Below are 22,979 nucleotides of genomic sequence, written 5' to 3'. Positions count from 1 at the left end.
CACTATTGCCCAAATGGATCTAACAGATATCTACAGAACTTTCAACCCTACATCTACAGACTTCACATTCTTCTCAGCAGCGCATGGAACCTTCTCTAGGATTGATCACATACTAGGACATAAAGCAAATCTCAGCAAATTTAAAAGAATTAGAATCATACCATGCAGCTTCTCAGACCACAGCGGGATGAAGCTGGAAATTAGCAACTCAGGAAACCCCAGAAAGTATGCAAACACATGGAGACTGAACAACATGCTCCTGAATGAACACTGGGTCATTCAAGAAATCAAAAGAGAAATCAAAAACTTTCTGGAAGTAAATGAAGACAACAACACAACATATCAAAACTTATGGGATACAGCAAAAGCAGTATTGAGAGGCAAATTTATAGCAATAGGTGCCTATATCAAGAAATTGGAAAGGTACCAAATAAATGAGCTTTCAGCGCACCTCAAGGACCTAGAAAAACTGCAGCAAACCAAACCCAAATCTAGTAGGAGAAGAGAAATAATTAAAACCAGAGAAGAAATTAACAGGATTGAATCCAAAAAAAATTACAAAAAATCAGCCAAGCGAGAAGCTGGTTTTTTGAAAAAATAAACAAAATTGACACCCCATTGGCCCAACTAACTAAAAAAAGAAGAGAAAAGACCCAAATCAATAAAATCAGAGATGAAAAAGGAAACGTAACAACAGACACCACAGAAATAAAAAGAATCATCAGAAATTACTACAAGGACCTGTATGCCAGCAAACAGGAAAACCTATCAGAAATGGATAGATTCCTGGACACATGCAATCTACCAAAATTGAACCAGGAAGACATCGAAAACCTAAATAGACCCATAACTGAAACAGAAATTGAAACAGTAATAAAGGCCCTCCCAACAAAGAAAAGCCCAGGACCAGATGGATTCACTGCTGAATTCTACCAGACATTTAAAGAAGAACTAATCCCATTTCTTCTCAAACTATTCAGAACAATCGAAGAAGAGGGAATCCTCCCAAATTCTTTCTATGAAGCCAGCATCACCTTAATCCCTAAGCCAGAGAAAGATGCAGCACTGAAAGAAAATTACAGACCAATATCCCTGATGAACATAGATGCAAAAATCCTCAATAAAATTCTGGCCAACAGAATACAACAACACATCAGGAAAATCATCCACCCAGACCAAGTGGGATTCATCCCTGGTATGCAGGGATGGTTCAACATTCGCAAATCAATCAATGTGATTCACCACATTAACAGACTGCAGAAGAAAAACCATATGATTATCTCAATTGATGCAGAGAAAGCATTTGATAAAATTCAACACCCTTTCATGATGAAAACTCTAAGCAAATTGGGTATAGAAGGAACATTCCTCAATATAATCAAAGCAATTTATAAAAAACCCACAGCCAGCATCCTATTGAATGGGGAAAAGTTGGAAGCATTTCCACTGAAATCTGGCACCAGGCAGGGATGCCCACTCTCACCACTGCTATTTAACATAGTTCTGGAAGTTTTAGCCAGAGCCATCAGACAAGAAAAAGAAATCAAAGGAATACAAATCAAGAAGGAAGAAGTCAAACTATCCCTCTTTGCAGACGATATGATTCTGTACTTAGAGGATCCAAAGAACTCTACTAAGAGACTATTGGAACTCATAGAGGAGTTTGGCAAAGTGGCAGGATATAAAATCAATGCACAAAAATCAACAGCCTTTGTATACACAAGTAATGCCATGACTGAGAAAGAACTGCTAAGATCAATCCCATTCACAATAGCTACAAAAACAATCAAATACCTTGGAATAAACTTAACCAAGGACGTTAAAGATCTCTACAATGAAAATTACAAAACCTTAAAGAAAGAAATAGAAGAGGATACCAAAAAATGGAAAAATCTTCCATGCTCATGGATTGGAAGAATCAACATCATCAAAATGTCCATTCTCCCAAAAGCAATTTATAGATTCAATGCAATCCCAATCAAGATACCAAAGACATTCTTCGCAGATCTAGAAAAAATGATGCTGAAATTCATATGGAGGCACAAGAGACCTCGAATAGCTAAAGCAATCTTGTACAACAAAAACAAAGCCGGAGGCATCACAATACCAGACTTCAGGACATACTACAGGGCAGTTGTAATCAAAACAGCATGGTACTGGTACAGAAACAGATGGATAGACCAATGGAACAGAATTGAAACACCAGAAATCAACCCAAACATCTACAGCCAACTTATATTTGATCAAGGATCTAAAACTAATTCCTGGAGCAAGGACAGTCTATTCAATAAATGGTGCTGGGAAAATTGGATTTCCACGTGCAGAAGCATGAAGCAAGACCCCTGCCTTACACCTTACACAAAAATCCACTCAACGTGGATTAAAGACCTAAATCTACGTCCTGACACCATTAAGTTATTAGAGAACATTGGAGAAACCCTTCAAGATATTGGCACAGGCAAAGAATTTCTGGAAAAGACCCGGGAGGCACAGACAGTCAAAGCCAAAATCAACTATTGGGATTGCATCAAATTGAGAAGTTTCTTTACTGCAAAAGAAACAGTCAGGAGAGTGAAGAGACAACCGACAGAATGGGAAAAAATATTTGCAAACTATGCAACAGATAAAGGGTTAATAACCAGAATCTACAAAGAGATCAAGAAACTCCACAAAAACAAAACCAACAACCCACTTAAGAGATGGGCCAAGGACTTCAATAGACATTTTTCAAAAGAGGAAATCCAAATGGCCAACAGGCACATGAAAAAATGTTCAAGGTCACTAGCAATCAGGGAAATGCAAATCAAAAGCACAATGAGGTTTCACCTCACCCCGGTTAGAATGGCTCACATACAGAAATCTACCAACAACAGATGCTGGCGAGGATGTGGGGAAAAAGGGACACTAACCCACTGTTGGTGGGAATGCAAACTGGTTAAGCCACTATGGAAATCAGTCTGGAGATTCCTCAGAAACCTGAATATAACCCTACCGTTCGACCCAGCCATCCCACTCCTTGGAATTTACCCAAAGGAGTTTAAATTGATAAAGAAAAAAGCGGTCTGCACCCTAATGTTTATTGCAGCACAATTCACAATAGCCAAGACCTGGAACCAACCTAAATGCCCATCAATGGTAGACTGGATAAAGAAATTATGGGATATGTATTCTTTAGAATACTATACCGCAGTAAGAAACAATGAAATCCAGTCATTTGCAACAAAATGGAGGAATCTGGAACACATCATGCTGAGTGAAGTAAGCCAGTCCCAAAGGGACAAATACCATATGTTCTCCCTGATCGGTGACAACTGACTGAACACCAAAAAGGAAACCTCCTGAAGTGAAATGGACACTATGAGAAATGGTGACTTGATCAGCATAGCCCTGACTGCTAATGGACAACTTAATACATTATCCCTCATAGTATTTTTTTTTTTGTCTGTTCTACTTAATATGACGGGTTTAATTCTGTAATTAATACACAGTTATTCTTAAGTGTTGAAAATTAACTGAAATGTGATCCCTGTTAAACATAAAAGTGGGAATAAGAGAGGGAAGAGATGTATAATTTGGGGCATGCTCGGGCTGACTTGCCCCAATTGGTAGAGTTGGAAACATACTAGGGGATTCCAATTCAATCCCATCAAGGTGGCATGTGCCAATGCCATCTCACTATTCCAAGTGATCAATTTCAGTTCACAATTGATCATAATGAAAGGACTAAGAGTCAAAGGGAGCACATAAACAAGTCTAGTACCTGCTAACACTAACCGATAGAATAAATAAAGGGGAGAGTGATCCAACATGGGAAGTGAGATACTCAGCAGACTCATAGAATGGCAGATGTCCTAAATAGCACTCTGGCCTCAGAATCAGCCCTAAAGGCACTCGGATCTGGCTGAAAAGCCCATGAGAGTATTTCAGGCATGGAAAGCCAAGACACTCTGGCAAAAAGATCTCTGTGAGTGAGATCCCAGTGGAAAGAACAGGTCTTCAAAGAGGGAGGTGCCTTTCTCTGAAGGGAGGAGAGAACCTCCACTTTGACTATGACCTTGTCTAAACAAGATAAGAGTCGGAGAACTCAAGGGGCTTCCATAGCCTTGGAAACTCATGACTGGTGCATAGGGAGATTACTGATACCATAAACAGGAGTGTCAATTTGTAAAGTCAACAACAGGAGTCACTGTGCACTTACTCCTCATGTAGGATCTCTGTCCTTAATGTGCTGTACACTGAGGCTTAATGCTATAACGAGTACTCAAACAGTATATTTCACTTTGTGTTTCTATGGGGGTGCAAACTGTTGAAATCTTTACTTAATGTACACTAAACTGATCTTCTGTTAAAAAAAAAAAAAAAGAAAAGAAAAGAAACTATCAATTCCCAACTTGACTCTCACTGGGATTAAACATGACAATAGGTCTGATCTGATTTCATCATCATTTAAAAAAAAATCATCTATTATTTTTCACTTTATGTTTCTGTGTGGGAACAAACTGTTGAAATCCTTACTTAAGGTATACTAAGCTGATCTTCTGTATACTAAGATAATCGAAAATGAATCTTGATGTGAATGGAAGGGGAGAGGGAGTGGGAAAGGGGAGGGTGGTGGGTGGGAGGGACGGTATGGGGGGGAAAGCCATTGTAACCCATGAGACGTACTTTGGAAATTTATATTCATTAAATAAAAGATAAAAAAAAAAAAAAAAAAAAAGAAAAGATGAGTGATGATAAAACAAAATAAAAGCCAAATAAGAATAAAAAGGAAGAAATTTATACTGAATTAAGAGTTAAGCTGATAACTTTTTTATTATTATTTACTTGAAAGGCAGATTTACAGAGAGACAGAGGCAGAGAGAGAATGGTCTTCCATCCTCTGGCTCACTCCCCAAATGGCCTCAATGGCCAGAGCCAGGCCGATCCGAAGCCAGGAGCTTCTTCCAGGTCTCCCATGTGGGTGTAGGGGCTCAAGGACTTGGACCATCTTCTACTGCTTTCCCAGGCCATAGCAGAGAGCTAGATCAGAAATGGAGCAGCCAGGATTCGAACCGGTGCCTGTATGAGATGCCGGCACTGCAGGTGGTGGCATTACCCACTATGCCACAGCACCAGCCCCAAGCTAGCAATTTTTTATAACAATATATCATTTCATGGTGGTCACTTGTGTGTTACCTGCTCACAAAATTGATCTATTCAGTTAAGCAGCTTGTTCCTGAAGGTTACCCTTCCCAATGAACTCCCTAAAACAGAACCAAGCCTAACCACTGCAGCTGAATGAAACACACTCCAAATCAACTCTCAATTTCCAAATTGTTCCCATACTACTTTGTTTTTCACAACGTACTCTTCCTATTACTTTGATTCCCTGCCTCTCATGTTTTCCTATCATTCACTCCTTTGAACCAATCAGATATTACCAAATGTTTCTGAGTTAATGAATACAAACATTGAGGTCACTGTTTTCTTAACCTTTCGTACATCTGCAAAGGCAATTTTAAACTGGAGTAATTCAGATAATAAAAGAAATATGTAGGTAAGGAGAGGAGCAAGATGCAACAGAGCATTGTTCTTTTCCTTTGTGGTTGCAAAGATGAGGTCTAGAAGACTGGGCACTGGGCCTTCCCATGCCCTATGTGACCTGTTGTCAGGGCAACTGAATATGTGGGGAGCCCTGCCCTTTCTAGCGCCTGTTGCCAGGGTAACCGGATATGAACCATCTTCTTTTATGCAAAGATGCAGCTTGCCTGCCTTACTCTATGTTTCTTCTCTGTTTGGTGGGAAATTAAATTTGTTCACAGAAATGTAAGAGCAATACAACTTCAAAACACAAGCTGCTAAGGGAGCATATACTGGAAGAAATAATGTAAGTAGATAAATGTTGTTGACACGGTTGCTGGTGAAAATAATATGGAGGAGAATTATATTGAACTGATTAAGAAGAGATATTTCAATTTTTATTATCATAATCTCTGAAATATTTACTAGATGTTGGTTAGGTCAAAGAAATGATAAGAGATGACTAGAAGGAAGGAAACAGGGTTATAGGTACAAAAAACTGCTGAAACCAGAGAAAGCATACAGAATGAGAGCTTATTTGGAATGCATGTCAATTAGGGTTATTTTGATCAGCAAACCACCTCAATACTTAAGGGTCAAAATTAATAAACATTTATTATTTTCTCAAGATACTGAGGAAGTTGGGTAGGTAGTCCAGGATGACCTCATCCCACATCTGGTTGGCGTTAGAAGCCCTCAGCTGAAATGATTGATAGCTGTTCTTCAGGTCGACCCTGAAGTAGGATTTTAGTATATGTGCTGCCGAAGAGAACACCCTGAAGTAGGATTGACCGGGCTTCTTTGCAGACCTAACATGAGTGTTTGAAAGAGTAGCAAAAAGAATAAACTCTGATGTATAATCCCTACTAAGCCTTTGCTTGTGTCACATTTGCTAAGGCCCCACTGACCAAAGCAAGTTGTGTGGCCAAGTGTCAGTGTGGGAGGGATTATCCATAAGTATGGATGCAAGAAGTCATGAACAAATTGGCCTATTACTGTCTAATACAGTTGAAAGAATTTCTGGGAAATAGAAACCTGTTGGAAAACTTGAACTATTAAAATTGTGACTTGCTGAGGAATGAGGTTTCAAGAAGGAAATAATACAAAGTTTATTTGATCACATTGGAAAGATTGGGAGGTACTAGAGATTTGGTGAAAAAATCTAAGTTAGATCAGCACTCCCTATGCCATATACTCACCTTCTCCAAATGTAGTCTTTTTATTTATTATTTTTTTTTTTTGACAGGCAGAGTGGACAGTGAGAGAGAGAGACAGAGAGAAAGGTCTTCCTTTGCCGTTGGTTCACCCTCCAATGGCCACCCCGGCCGGCGCACCGCGCTGATCCAATGGCAAGAGCCAGGTACTTATCCTGGTCTCCCATGGGGTGCAGGGCCCAAGCACTTGGGCTAACCTCCACTGCACTCCCTGGCCACAGCAGAGAGCTGGCCTGGAAGAGGGGCAACTGGGACAGAATCTGGCGCCCCGACTGGGACTAGAACCTGGTGTGCCGGCACCACAAGGCGGAGGATTAGCCTAGTGAGCTGCAGCGCCGACCCCAAATGTAGTCTTAAAACAGATGAGAAAAGGTTTGTGTAGTTTAAGTGATTTACACTCATTTGGGAATATAAAGTAGAATAAACATTACAATGATTTTTCTGAAATAAACAAATGGGGGAAAGATGGCTCACTTTACCTTGGAGGAAAGCTTTCTCATGTGCTAAAAATTCTCCATGATAGAACAGAAGCACAAGTGAGAATATAATAGCTTTATGTTGAATGATTAGAATTCCTGGATTTATTTTTATCGGTAAATAAAAATCACTGGGGATGGCTACCCAGTCATTACCACCTGGCAGGGATTTCTTTCTCTGCAGTTAGAGTTACCAAAAGCCAAATAAATTAAAGGGACCAAGCAAAGCTCTGAGGGAGCAAAATGTTTTAGGAAAAGTCAAATTCCCTTACATATACTAACATCACTGTTTAAGTGAATAAATTAAAGAGATAATGGTAGTGCTTGTCCTAAAGGAGAAAAAACAGAACTGGGGAATTTCTGACATCTAAAGCATATGCCAAGTGATAACTCCCTTTGGTATTCAGCTTCAAGAATACAGAACTAGGCAAACAGATGGCTGGACCATAGGAAAATCAAAACAAGAGAACAGTTTTTAACTCCTGAAATGTCAGGTTTTAGAGCGAGTCTTGAGTGTTAAATGGAATTGTCTAAGGCAGTATTAAATGGAATAAATATGATGAGCCTAGGAAGCTGGTCCTCCCCTTACTAATTGTGAAATATTATCCATGTCATTTAATGTCTTGGCGGCTAAGTTTCCTCATCAAAAAAATGAGATAATTATGTGCAGCCAAATAGAGCAAAGTATGTTAGACACAAAAGAATTATAAGTTATTGTTACTACTATATTCAACTATGAGATTGTTTTGAACAGTTTGCTATTCAGAAATGTGGTTGATGTGTAAGTTCAGATTTTTTTTCTTATCTCACTCCACTTATAGTTTATTTTTAACCAACTCTTAGAAAGCCCAGTTGTGTTTTGTAAATTTTACTACTTGAGAGGCAGAGGGAGAGAGAGAGAGAGAGAGTCAGCACATGCCTGCAAAGGCCACAGCAGAGCTGGACTAGAGCCTGGAGCCCGAAATGTAATCTAGGTCTCTCAAGTGGGAGGGGGGAACCCAATTACATGAGCCACACCTGCTACCTCCCACAGTCTGCACTGGCGGGAAGCTGGAGTTGGAAGAAGCCAGAAATCAAACCTCGGATTTCAATGCAGGGTGCAGGCATCTTAACCAATAGGCTTAACATTTGCTCCCAGAAAGTCCAATTTTAAATGGACACTGTTGCATTTCTAATAAATTTATTTTTATTTCCTTCTAATTTTTTAAGATCTTTTCTACAAGAATCCCTTGATCACCAGCCTTATGCAGAACTTAATTAAAGTCATCCTACTTTCTTTTTCTGTGCAGTCTGAGGCTTAGAGATTTTACTACCTTTTTGGTGACTCATTATAAACTTGTTTGGGGTGGGTGGTGTGGCTTACTGGGTAATGCTGTAGCTTTACCACATGGCTCCAATTCAATTCATGGCTGTTCTGCTAACAATCCAGCTCCCTAATAATGGGCTGGAAAAAGCAGTGGAAGATAGTCCAAGTGTTTGGGCCCCTGCTACCCACTTGGGAGACTAGGAAGAAATTTCTGGCTTCTGGCTTCAGCCTGGCCCAGTGCTGGCCATTGCAACCATCTAGGGAATGAACCAGCAGATGGAAGATCTCTCTCTCCCCTCTCTCTCTGTAATACTGACCTTCAAATAAATAAATAGATCTTTTAAAAAAATGTTTTTGAACTATCAAAAGAGTTAGAAATGTGCCAGGGGATTCTAATTCAATCCCATCAAGATGGCATATACCAATGCCATCTCACTAGTCCCAGTGATCAATTTCAATTCACAATTGATCATACTGATAGGTCTAAGAGTCAAAGGGATCACACAAACAAGACTAGTATCTGCTAATACTAACTGATAGAATAAAAATGGGAGAGAATTATCCAACATGGGAAGTGAGATACACAGCAGACCCATAGAATGGCAGATGTCCTAAACAGCACTCTGGCCTCAGAATCAGCCCTTAAGGCATTCGGATCTGGCTGAAGAGCCCATGAGAGTATTTTAGGCATGGAAAGCCAAGACACTCTGGGAAAAAAAATGAAAGATTTCTGCGAGTGAGATCCCAGTGGAAAGAACGGGCCATCAAAGAAGGAGGTACCTTTCTCTGAAGGGAGGAGAGAACTTCCACTTTGACTATGACCTTGTCTAAATAAGATCAAAGTCGGTGAACTCAAAAGGCTTCCATAGCCTTGGCAGCTCATGACAAGAGCCTAGGGAGATTACTGACACCATAAACAAGAGTGTCAATTTGTTAAGTCAACAACAGGAGTCACTGTGCACTTACTCTTCATGTAGCATCTCTGTCCTTAATGTGTTGTTCAATGTGAATTAATGCTATAACTATTGCTCAAACAGTATTTTACACTTTATGTTCTGTGCGGGTGCAAACTCTTGAAAGCTTTACTTAATATATACTAAATTGATCTTCTGTATATAAAGAGAATTAAAAATGAATCTTGATGTGAATGGAATGGGAGAGGGAGCAGGAGTTGGGAGGGTTGTGGGTGGGAGGGAAGTTATGGGGGGGGGGGAAGCCATTGTAATCCATAAGCTGTACTTTGGAAATTTATATTTCCTAAATAAAAGTTAAAAAAAAAAAAAGAAAAAGAAAACTGAAACTTGAGGCCTGCGCCACGGCTCAGTAGGCTAATCCTCCACCTTGCGGCGCCGGCACACCAGGTTCTAGTTCCGGTCAGGGCATCAGATTCTGTCCCGGTTGCCCCTCTTCCAGGCCAGCTCTCTGCTGTGGCCAGGGGGTGCAGTGGAGGATGGCCCAAGTGCTTGGGCCCTGCACCCCATGGGAGATCAGGAGAAGCACCTGGCTCCTGGCTTCAGATCAGCGTGGTGCGCCGGCCGCAGTGTGCCGGCCGCGGAAGCCATTGGAGGGTGAACCAACGGCAAAAGGAAGACCTTTCTCTCTGTCTCTTTCTCTCACTGTCCACTCTGCCTGTCAATAAAAAAAAAAATTGAAACATGATAATAAAAAATTTAAGGATATAAAAAAGTTTGTCTTGCATGATTGAATATTTTAATGACCTACTCAGTAAATATTTATGTTTTGAATATTTTATAAAAACATAGAATGAAATATAACCTCTTTAAGCTGCTTGAAGAAAGCATACCTTAAATAGAAAGCAAAGGGGTCATAATATTTCATTTCTATGCCTTTAATGACCTGTTATCATTCTTATGGCTTTTCCTAATTGCAGTTATTCAAGCCTAATACCAAGAGCAGATATGTAGAATATGATTCTCAGGAGCCTTTACCATTATCATCAGTTTAGTCATGTTGATGAAGATTCTTTCCAATCCAAAAGGCCCGTGGCATGTCCTTTATGATAATCAGTCTTGCTCATGTATTTATGTTTGAATAGCTAATTGAAGCATGGTAAAAGATAAAATCTAATAACGTAATGATCATATGTCGTTTTCTAAAATTAATCAGCGAAGGGATGAATGGGAGCATGACAGAATTTATAAGGACAGCTACCAGGAGTGGATTGGAATAAGACCTAAAGAATAATTTTCAAGCCAGAGTGACTTAGGAAAGCAATCTAATCCTGAGTCATATGTAATTATAGGGACTTAAAATCCATTCTGAGACTACCATAAGATGTGGAACTGAAGGATCATAAAGCCAATTCTATCCGTGAGACTCTCAAGGGCAGCCCACTCTCTTCAGCTCTCTCTGTCTCCATATGTGACCTTGGCTCCTGCTCCAAATTCTCAAGTGTAACTACTTTGGCAAAGAGAAATTGGGGGACACTTCTGACTATTTCCATTGACGGGTATACTCCGTAAAGATTCTGATAAGAAGGGTACCTGAACAAATACAGCATTCTGCTTTTGTGTGTCATATGAGTACTAATAATAAGAGCTGGAATTCTTGAATTTTGGGCACCATTCCAAACAATTTGCAAGCATTAATTCATTAATCTTCTGAATACCTATGAAATAGGTAGTGATATTACTCTCATTTTGTAGGAAAGAAAATTGAAATATCAAAAAATTAATTTGGAGAAGATCATATGGCTGTTAAATAGTAGCTGTGAAATATACACAAGGATGGATAAAGTTATGGGAATTTTTTTTGACAGGCAGAGTGGAGAGTGAGAGAGAGAGACAGACAGAAAGGTTTTCCTTTGCCATTGGCTCACCCTCCAATGGCCACCCCGGTCGGCGCGCTGCGGCCGGCGCACCGCGCTGATCCGATGGCAGGAGCCAGGAGCCAGGTGCTTTTCCTGGTCTCCCATGGGGTGCAGGGCCCAAGCACTTGGGCCATCCTCCACTGCACTCCCTGGCCACAGCAGAGGGCTAGCCTGGAAGAGGGGCAACCGGGACAGAATCCGGCGCCCCGACCGGGACTAGAACCTGGTGTGCCGGCGCCGCTAGGCGGAGGATTAGCCTAGTGAGCCGCAGCGCCGGCCCAAGTTATGGGAATATTAATAATAATTATAATATTGCAGGCTTAGCATGTTCCAGGTATATGCTGTATTTCTTACATATATTATTTTGTTTAATACTCATTATTATCATTTGTATGATATACGGATTCCAGGATCCTAATGCTCTTTTTGAAGTGGGAAATCCTTTCATTGGAGAAGCCTTCCAGGCCTCTGCTTTGCAGCTGTATAAATCCTTTTAAAGAGGAGGAAGTTCTACTCATTTGGTTGGTAAATTGTGGAGATGGAACGGGACGTAGAGATGCAAACTCTCTCAGGGAGTAGGAAAGGGATTTTCTGCATTTAGAAAGCACAGTCTATCTACTCTAGGCTATTACATAAATTTAGGAGGGAAGATTTTGTCCCCTGCTGAGGAGATCTGCAGTTTAGGGAATGCATTGAATACAAGCTCCTTCTGGCTTATCTAGCTGCACACAAAAACCATGTCTCAATACAAGCTTATTCTGCAAAAACAAAACAAAACAAAAGCTTATATTTTGATCCCTATCTATAGCACTCCTGTTCTTCACTTAAGTCTGAATCTGGACAGAGATTAAAAGTACTATTCTTTAGCACCCGACACCCCACCCTTCTCACTCTATCACCTTAGATAATTTTGTCCATGTTTTGGCTGAAAAGTCACCTAAAAGAAATCATCCTGATTGCTCAAAATGCTTTCCCAAAGTCACTTGTGCACAGTTCTCCTTACTTTTTCTTCCATTCACTTCTTACTGTATACTAGCTTCATTTCTATAGTTCACTTTTGCTGCTGTTTGTTTCCTCTACCTGTATATGAGCTCCTGTGTCTAACAGTACCAGATATAGTACATAATCAGTGAATATTTATTAAATAAGTGAAAGAATTATTAATTAAATAATTATATTTATAGGTAGGAAAAGATAAGTTTAGAGAAATTCATAACTTTTCCAATGTCAAACAGCTAAAAAAAACTAATGATCTAGAAAATATCTGATTAGAAGAATGTGCATTTCGGGCCATTGTTATGGCGCATTGGATTAAGTCACCATCTTCAATGCTGGAATCCCATATGTGTACTGGTCCAAGTCCTGGCTGCTCCACTTCCAATCCAGCTTCTTGCCGATGTGCCTGGGAAAGCAGTAGAAAATGGCCCAAGTTCTTAGGACCCTGCACTTATGTCAGAGGCCCAGATGGAGTGCCACGATCCTGGCTTCAGCCTGGCCCACCCTAGCTGTTGCAGCCACTTAGGGGGAAGTGAACCACTGGAGGAAAGATCTCTCTCTCTCTTCTCTCTCTCTCCATCTCTCTGACTTGCAAATAAATCATTAAAAAATGAATAAGAATAATGTGTATTCTACAGCTATTTGAAATGTTCTCTAAATATCTACTAGGTCCTATAGAATGGCTAAAATCTGATGTGTCTTTATTGATTTTCTATTTGGAATATCTGCCCATTAATGACAGTGGGGTGTTGAATTTCCCAACTATTATTGTATTGGAGTCCATCACTCTAATACAATAATAATAATATTTGCTTTATATTATTTGGATGGTTTAGTATTGAGTGCATATATATTTACAATTGTTATATACTCTTGCTGAGTCAATCCTTTTATCACCATATAACAAGGTTGTCCCTTTTTTATAATTTGGACTTACAGTCAATTTTATCTCATATGTGTATAGCTGCTCCTACACACATTCGATTTCAATTTTTATGTGATACCCTTTTCCAGGGCTTCTCTTTCAGCCTATGTATCTTTACCTGTGAAGTGAACTACTTGTAGGCAGCATATAGTAGGGTCTTTTTAGGAATACCTATATCTTTTGACTGAGGATTTTACTCTGTTCACATTCAACGTTAGCATTGACAGGTAAAAACTAACTCTTGTCTTTTTGTTCATTACTTACTGATTGTTGTATATATTTTTGCTTCTTAATTTCTCTCTTACTATTCGTCATTATGCTTTGGTAGTTTTGCATTATGATCATGTTTGATTCTCTTTCACTTTCTTGTATCTGCTGTGTTAGTGAGTTCTTACCTTTGTGTGTTTTCATGATGGTTCTAATGATCCTTTTACTTATAAGGTAGGATTTTCTTAAAAGTTCTTTTATTATTATTATTATATATTATTTTTTTGACAGGCAGAGTGGACAGTGAGAGAGAGACAGAGAGAAAGGTCTTCCTTTTGGCGTTGGTTCACTCTCCAATGGCCACCCCGGCCCGGCCGACAAGCTGCAGCCGGCGCACCGCGCTGATCCGATGGCTGGAGCCGGGTGCTTCTCCTGGTCTCCCATGGGGTGCAGGGCCCAAGCACTTGGGCCATCCTCCACAGCACTCCCTGGCCACAGCAGAGAGCTGGCCTGGAAGAGGGGCAACCGGGACAGAATCTAGCACCCCGACCGGGACTAGAACCCGGTGTGCCAGCACCGCAAGGCGGAGGATTAGCCTAGTGAACCGCGGCACCGGCCAAGGAGTTCTTATAGGCAGCTCTGGCAATGGTGAAAAGCTGAAGAAAATGTGGTGCATAAACACAGGAGAATATTATTAAACCATAAAAAATGAAATTCCGTCATTTGTTACAAAGTGAATGAAACTGGAGATCATTATATTAAGAGATGAAGCCACACACAGAGAGAAAGACAAATATCAAATGTTATCTCTCATGTGGAAGCTGAAAAAAATTGATCCAAACATAGACTAGCAATTACTAAAGACCACGAGGAATTGAGGCTAAAGGGAGGTTAAATATTAGGTAACGAATCAGAGTTAGGTAGAAGGAGTAGGTTCCTAGTGTTACACTGCTTAGTGGGGGTGACTATAGTTCATAACAGCCTCTTACATGTTTTATGAGAAAATAGAGGAAAGGAGTTCCAGGGCTCTAATCATAGGTACTGATAGGGAGGAGAAAATGCCTTGGTTGGATAAGTAGACACTATGCGCATTTGTTAAAGTGGTACACTCTAGAAACATGGATAGCTATTGTTAATCAACAAAATGTTAATGTTTTAAAAGAATATGCATATCAAAGAATATATATATATATATATATATGGTTGACTCCAGAGTTCCATTTCTTTTTTTTTTTTTTTTTTTTTTTTGACAGGCAGAGTGGACAGTGAGAAAGAGAGACAAAGAGAAAGGTCTTCCTTTTCCATTGGTGCACCCCGCAACGGCCGCTGCGGCCAGCGCACCCCGCTGATCCAAAGCCAGGTGCCTCTCCTGGTCTCCCATGGGGTGTAGGACCCAAGCACTTGGGCCATCCTCCACTGCACTCCCGGGCCACAGCAGAGAGCTGGACTGGAAGAGGAGCAACCAGGACAGAATCCAGCACCCTGACCGGGACTAGAACCCGAGGTGCCAGCGCCACAGGTGGAGGATTAGCTTAGTGAGCCGCGGCGCCGGCCCATTTCTTAATCCTGAAGGTATTTCACTTCAATAATGTTCATTCTATAAACCATAACACAATTTTCTTTAAGAACTGAGATTTACATTAATATATCTACACAGCAATATAGGTTTTGGTGAGATGAATATCTTCAAAGTAAATTAGTATTATGATTAAAGTTCAAATTTTTAAAACTGATTTGCCTGATTAATCCACCCAAATGGTCACAGTGTGAGGGCAGAGACTGATATTAACCAATAATCTGCATGGAATGTAAAATAATTATTCTTTTTTGACATTTGAAGTAAATCTAATATATACCCTCAATATCAGAGATCAGTGAGGAATCATGGTTTCAGCATGTAAGGCAATGTTCAAGACAGGTACAGTCAGTTGTTTAACTGGTAATTAAAGAGTGTATAACTCCAATGGGCTGTTTGGGGGGGGGGGAGAGTTGGGGAGGGAATAGAGAGAGGACAGGAATGGGCATGTTGAGTATGCATTGTCTTATTCTGGTACAGGAGGCATGTATTAGTTTCTCATTGCTGCTGTAATGCATTTACTTCAAACTCAGTGACTTGAGAGAAACACACATTATCTTCAGTTCTATAAATCATAAATCTGATTAAAGTTTCACTGAGCTAAAATCAATGTACAAGAACCGCATTCTTTCTGTAGGCAGTAGGCAAGAATCTGTTTTCTTGCCTTTTCAAACTTCTAAAGGCATCCATATTGCTTAGCTCATGGCCCACTACCCCATCTTCAATACTGACGAACACCAGACAAGTTAGTCGCATATTACTTCCCTCTGACCTCCTCTTGTGTCTCTTTCTTCTATTTCCAGAAACTGTTGTGATTAACTTGGGCTCACCTGAGTGGTCCAGAATAATCTCCCTATTTTAAAGTTAGCTAATGCTCAACTTTAACTCCATCTGCTACCTTAATTATCCTTTTCCATGTGAGGTATCTAGGGACCTGGGGATTAGGATGTGGATGTAACTAATCTAAGAATTTTGGTTTTTGTTTTAGAATGAAAATTAATAAGAGCTTTAGAACCAGACAGTTACATGTTTAAAACCCAAGTTCCATGACATAATAATTTTGTAACTGACTTAGGATATTTGCTTCTTGAGATCTTGAGAGGAGCGAATAAGAAGACGAATATATTATATCTATATGGTCCTGACAACAAGTTGATGGTAAGAAAACGTGATTTACTTCTACCTTGTCCATTCCTATTCCAGCCATGAATCCATCTCCAATTCTCCAACATGGCATTAGACCCTATTTCAGCACCCTCAGTGATGTTCTGATTCTCTAGTTAGAGCCAGTAGCCAGTATAAAACTCAGAATTCAGTGATTGGTTGATTGATTAAGTTTTATTTATTTATTTGAAAGGAAGAGTGACAGACAGGGAGAGAGGAGGGGTAGAGGGAGAGAGAGAAAGCTCTTCCATTTCCTGCTTAACTCCTCAAATGCCTACAACATGCTAGGATGGCCCAGGCCAAAGCCAGAAATCAGGAACTCCACCCACATCTCCCAGAAGGATACCAGGAACCCAAACACAAGTGCCCTCATCTGCTAATTCCCAGGCACATTAACAGAAAGCTGGATTGAAGCAGAGACATTATTTAATCCCAGGCATTCAGATATGAGTGCAGGCATCCCAAGCAGTGTCTTAGCCCACTGTGCCACAATACCTACCCCAAATGATTTATTTAAAATGTGTGTATTATTATCTCCTATGTGCCAAGTGCTCTGCCAGGTGCTTGAGACCCTAGAGTAAACACAATTATGTGGACATGACTCTTGCACCCTGAAGCTGTGGTCCAGTTGGGAGGGGAGATTTTGCTATGAAAGGAGAACTTCAGGTTAGTTTTCAGACCAAATCCAGCAGACCATCCTAGCATGTAGGGTCAGAAAGAATTTCCTTTAAAAGTGAAATTTAAGCATATAGCATTTCTTAGTAGGGTCCCTATAGACATCTTCATTAGGATGATGCTTCCTGATACAGAATGCCTTGAAATCTGTAGGACATTTGCCTGTCTAGACTCTTGCTCACTAAGTGCAGCAAAGCTCTGTAGTCACTACAACCATAATAAACTTTCCACACAACTCCAAAAACTTCCTGGGGAACAAGAGTGATCCTTGGGGCCGGCGCCATGGTGCAGTAGGTTAATCCTCCGCCTGCAGCGCTGGCATCCCATTTGGGCGCTGGTTCTAATCCTGGCTGCCCCTTTTCCAATCCAGCTCTCTGCTGTGGCCTAGGAAAGCAGCAGAAGATGGCCCAAGTGCTTGGGCCTCTGCACCGCACGGGAGACCAGGGAGAAGCACCTGTCTCCTGGCTTCGGATTGGCATAGCTCCAGCTGTTGCGGCCATCTGGGGAGTGAACCAACGGAAGGAAGACCTTTCTTTCTATCTCTCCCTCTCACTATCTTTAACTCTACCTCTCAAATAAATAAATAAAATCTTAGAAATGGTATTTTTCTCTATAATAGAGAAAAAATGAACAAAAGCGAGAGGTTAGCAGCATTTTTTTCAGGCAACTCTGGGTATGATTGGGAAGAAGCCAGAGGAGAAGCAGAAGAGGAAGCCCCAAAGACTAAGCAGGTGCCTAAGACCTGAGAAGGATGCTAACCTTTAAAGTGAGGGCAATAAAGGGCTTTAAAGGGTTTTGAGCAGGAGACTAGAAGGATCAGATTTAGTTCTCTGTAATGATGCTTCATCCTATAATATGACTCTAGTTTAGGAATACGATACTAATAGCACCTATCATTTACAAGGTTTTTTTCTGCTAGTTTTTGTTCTAAATGTGTATTCCTGCTTCATCTTCTTGGTGATGTATGCTTGAATAACTTCATCTGAGAGTGTGCGGTGTACTGCCCTCTTCAACAGTAACAGCTAATTTGAGTTAACAAAATATTGGCAATCATGCAAAGCTTCCTTTCTCCCTTCCTTTCTGCTTCTCTACATTTCTATCCTCACTGTGGATGAGCATATTGTCACCAGTCAAGGAGATGAAAGAGAATAGAAGCAGAACTTAATGTGTTTCAATTGTCGTAGTTACAATACCAGATCTTACTGTGAGGAGGACACTTGTCAGCATAGGAGAGTCAAGGAGGTGTGTACCTACAAGGCACTCCAGGAAATTTGTGTAAAATTAAATTAAAAGATAAGTTTATTTTGATGCAAAAAATTTTGAATACCATGCACAGTTTTTTCAGGATATGAATTTTCTGTGAACATTCTGAAGACCCTTCATGTTCATGCAAAATTAATTATATATTAAGCTATTTTGCAACCAAAATTCTGATGGGTTCCAACCCTACACTTATTTTTTTATTGAAGGAATTATCCATAAGTACTACAGAATGCTATTACACTTTTACGGATAGTTTTTGGTTTTGAGAAATTCAATTCTTCATCTGATGAACAACTAAGTTAATGCTTTGATCCAGTTTCCCCACAGCTTCAGTTGATTTTCCCTGGAATTTGAACTTGATCAAAATTTTCTGGAACTGCTGTAATCTCCAAGACAAAATTCTTAGAACAGCAACACTGACTAGAAGAACAGGATCAATATTTTAAAATAGTTAATTTTTTTTTTAAATCTACAGTTGTGGAGCTCTTTGTACATTTAGAAAAGAGAAAAGGCAACAATACAATGTCACTAAAAAGGCAATATTTCTGAAGTTAAAAATGCATAAATGAAGTAAGATGAAATTGTCATATCAATTTTCCATATAGGAATCAATAAAATCAACAATCTTTAAAAGGATCAGAGATAGATGAATTGTCTTTGTATACAAGAATCAGTGTAGGTCCCAGATTCACAAGAAATTTCTCTATAAGAAATTTCATCCAACGTAAAGGTGGAATAAGAAATAACAAATGTGTTCCACACTCTGAACGTTGATAAGTCAAGGCCATGGGTGTAACTTTTTAAACATAGTCTATGAAAGACCTGATTCCATAGTTATTTGCTATTATTCCTACCATTAGATAGTGAGTCATAGTGTAGAATCTAAACTGTCATGTTGAGTGACAAATTAGTGGTAGCAGATGGACTGAAGAAATTTAAATAAAAAATAGTAACTATAAAAAGAAAATTAATAGAATTAAGTCTTCCTTGGAATGGGATTATTTCACCTTTGTCTCATAAAGGAATAAGATTTCTTAACACATCACTTGATATAGCATCTCAAATATCCAGGAGATGTGGAAGGAGCTCACTGAAAGAATCAACAAAATGATAGAGAAGTATAGATACTTAATTTAGTTTACCACTGTCTTCCACATGTGCTAGAAAATTTTAAAAATCTTTATATAGACACAAAGAGTGACTAACATCTACTACAGTTTGGTTCATGTTTTCCATGCTTAAGGAATAATTGAATAAACATTGTTTTACTTTCACCTTCTTCTGTTTTTGATTAACCTCAAATTGTACAAATTGTAAGCCCAATTAAAAGCAGAATATCCTGTTGAAATAGCCAGTGTATTTGTAAAGTTAGACAAGCTAAAAAGATTTTTTAAAAAATCACTTTCCAAACAAATATCTAGCAGTCTTTATTGAGTCTGTTTTACCAAAACTAAGAATATTAATAAGCAATTGTTTGATAACTTTTGTGAGTAGCATGATTTTAATTGTCAATACTTAAAAGTAGAATTCTATGGCTAGCAATTTTGAGAAGCTAAAATTCTATCTGTGTTAATATTGCATTTTAAATAGGCATGACAATTTCAGCAAAGGAATAGGGAGTCCCTCATATCACTGCTTTGAATGCAGACTACACAAAAGACCATAATTAAACAATTTGGTTGTCATTAGTCATGCAGATTTTAGATTTAGAGCTTCTTGCTTTGACAATCTTAAACCTAGACTATTGAAAATGCCTTAAGCAAGAGCAGTAGTACCAAAATGCAAATTCCTGCTCTCTTCAATGCAAAGCAATTAGTCTTTTTCATTACTTCATTAATAATGAATTTTTAAAAACAATCTGGCTAATGGTCTCTCAGTGGCCCTATGTTGCCACTGCTCAAAATCAATTTATTACATGCATATGCTAATTTACCCTGCTATTAAATTGCAACAATCTACTGTTGAATGATGCTATCATCCTCTCCTGAAATAAAATGGTACACTGATCTTTCATGTAGTGAAAAACTGAGAGTCACATAACTTTGTCCTGAAGTGTTAGGTAAATACAAAATCACTTTTTAAATTTCTTAAAGACAAATGCATAAATCCATCACTCAAGTGACTACAGAAAAATAAAACAAATACAAGCGAAACAAAACATCTGTCCTAATAAAGGAAAAAAATCTAAAATAGCTGCAATATGAGATATAGGTTTTCCAGTGCAGATGTTCACCCACTCATTAGATTAGAACACAAATCATCTGACTGCTATTGATTAATTTGTATCTATCTAATTAATTTTGTAAGTTGTTATCTGCTGTGATAGTATTATTTGCTTCTCTAAGAGAACCACCACACCAAAAAGCTGTAATTTCTAAATCTTCAAAGGATCTTGGAAATAGATTTCTCTAGTTCATTGAAATGATGGAAGCATGGCTTCCTTTTTAAAAGTTATTCTCTGCTAAATGTTGTTTGCATTATTAGTATGCTTTGTGCCAGAGAACTGTAATGCCATGCATAACATTAGGTAATAAGAAAATGTAAAGGGAACACTATTTAAATGTATATACATCATTAAGCATATTCAAAAGGAGAAGAGTGGGAAGAATTTTTATCTTTAAATAAAGTTTGATATAATTTTTCTTCTAAAAACTAGATACCAAAATAGTGACATCAAATTTACTCAAACATTGCATTTTATAAAATAATACATAAACAGCATTAGAGATATTAAACCTAAAATAATCTCTATGTTGTGTGGAATAGAATAAATGCAGCTATTATACCAAAGCAAATATATTTCCTTTGAGATCTCTGATTGCAAGAAGCAATTGCAATGATCTGTAAATATTCACATTGCACTTTTTTACCCAATGTCAATCTGATCTTTAAATTATAATATGATTAAATGAAAGCATATAAAGACAGTATAGCATTGAAATATGAAACAGGAATTCAAAACATACACAGTTTTTTCTAAAAAGTTAAAGGTGTAGATAGTGAGATAAATAGCACTGTAATTAAAGTTTGACTCAGGTAATTACATTTCACGCTTGTCATAAATGCACAACTCTTGATCCATCTTTCTAAGGGCAATTGCATTACTGGGGCCAGTCCATACTATCAGAAGAAGTGAACTGGTTAATTTAAAGCCAAAACTCTCCTATAAGTTGGGGATGCTGCTAGTGTTTTTACCACACACACGTTTTCTAATGCAATATTCTTATTTAAGTCATCAAGAATAAGCACATGGAGTGTAATCACTTTTTATCATAGTAGTACCATCCTTGTTTTTCAAAACCTATTATTCAGTCCTATTTTCTTCTCCTTACCTGAAGGAAATTTTATTTTGGCAAAGCAGTTTTCCTAGTTATTTTTCTACATATCTATACCACATATCTAAGCAGAATGCACAAAATGCACAAAAGACCCCCCACAGGACACAGTGAAGTGACTTCTCTGGGAGTTACCTGACTTCACATAAAATGGGGAGTAGCCAAAACAAACAAACAAAAAAAAAGCTATCCTCCTTCAACAAGTTGCTAACCAAGAAGAATACATTTTAATTTCCCAGGAAAAGTCTTTCTAAAGAAACAGTAGTCCACAAAGGCAGATAGCACCAGTAATGAGTCTTAATACACAAATATTTTGGGTGGAAATAACACTGAACCAAGCAAAAAGCTTACTCACATTCCTTTCAGGCGTTGCCACATTTTCTCAGTCTGTTCTCCTATGAGATATTTAAAAGTGGTGTTTTCCAATTCTTCAATTTCTGTAGCAGAAGACCCCATGCTGAGGCTCCTAGGGCAATACAGTTACAGTCAATTTCAGCAGCTAGAACAAGCATTCCTTAGGCCACTACAAATCTTAGTTATACAGTAGCATCTCTTATCTATTGAACAGTGCGCAGGTACAAAGCCAACGGAAGCCTTTGCCAGAACTGCTATTGACTTTGACAGGCACATCCACAGCTCACCACATCACCCCCCTCACGCAGACAGCAATATAAACAGATGCTCCGACCTCACAGGAACAAGACACACATGTAATCTGCTACTGCACTACTGACCGACAGAGTGCTCAAGCTCTCCCCAGAAGCAGCTCATCTGTCACTGTGCGGTGCGCTGAAGCACATCAGAATTCCACAGTTTACGAGCTCTATTATGCACAGGAGAAACGTGAATGACTTTGGCGCCTCAAAAGACGCTGAATTCCTCTCTACTCACGGAAGGAGCACAGGATGGAATGAGAAAACAGATGGCAGGAACCAGGATCATCAACACCCCCCACACCCCAGAGAAAAAACTTCCTGTTTAAATGCCAAGGATTTTGTCTCCTAATAGATCTGCATCCAATACATAAAAATACATCATGTTCAACTAATAAATGCCACAAATATTAATGACAACAAAGAAAAATAGGATATAAAGTCATACAGAAGACAGCACACAGAGCTCCACAGGTTGTTCCTGAAGGAAAATGCCCATCAACCAATGCTGTCATCATGCTTTATCACCTTCTCCTAGCAACTCCACACAGTAGGTAACTGCCAATTTAACCAGGGGCAAGCACCGCAGCTGCACACAGCCTGCTCGTGAATCCTTTGGGAATCAAAAATAAATTAAATGAAACTAGTGTGAATGCATGTGTGTCTATGTGTTGAAAGAAGGAAAGGGTGTGTGTGTGTGTGTGTGTGTGTGTGTAAGAAACGAGTAGAAAGGGAGGAGAGAGATTGATGCCTGCCTGCCATACTGATTATGCATTTTGGAAGAAAAAGGAGAGTGGACT

At 39.1% G+C, this 22,979-nt stretch overlaps 1 protein-coding gene across 4 annotated transcripts in view; it reads right to left on the bottom strand.

Annotated features, from left to right (window-relative positions):
* Window positions 1-22,725, bottom strand: part of PDE1A (phosphodiesterase 1A) — a 372,031-nt gene extending 349,306 nt beyond the window's left edge. For 2 of the 4 annotated variants that reach the window (XM_008258812.4, XM_051849384.2), the window contains exons 1-2: window positions 22,261-22,397; window positions 21,882-21,992 (exon numbers count right to left, since the gene is read on the bottom strand). In XM_008258812.4, coding sequence (XP_008257034.2) covers window positions 21,882-21,982 — 101 coding nt within the window. In that variant the 5' untranslated portion in view covers window positions 21,983-21,992; window positions 22,261-22,397. Of the gene's footprint in view, window positions 1-21,881; window positions 21,993-22,260; window positions 22,398-22,627; window positions 22,672-22,707 lie in introns of those variants that run through there. The other 2 variants (XM_051849383.2, XM_051849382.2) reach the window with 2 other exon arrangements.
* Between the last annotated feature and the right edge of the window lie 254 nt (window positions 22,726-22,979).

This window comes from Oryctolagus cuniculus, chromosome 3, assembly GCF_964237555.1.
Source record: "Oryctolagus cuniculus chromosome 3, mOryCun1.1, whole genome shotgun sequence".
Classification (NCBI taxonomy): domain Eukaryota; kingdom Metazoa; phylum Chordata; class Mammalia; order Lagomorpha; family Leporidae; genus Oryctolagus; species Oryctolagus cuniculus.
Note: the sequence above shows the minus strand (reverse complement) of the source record. Positions and strands in the feature narration are given on the sequence as shown.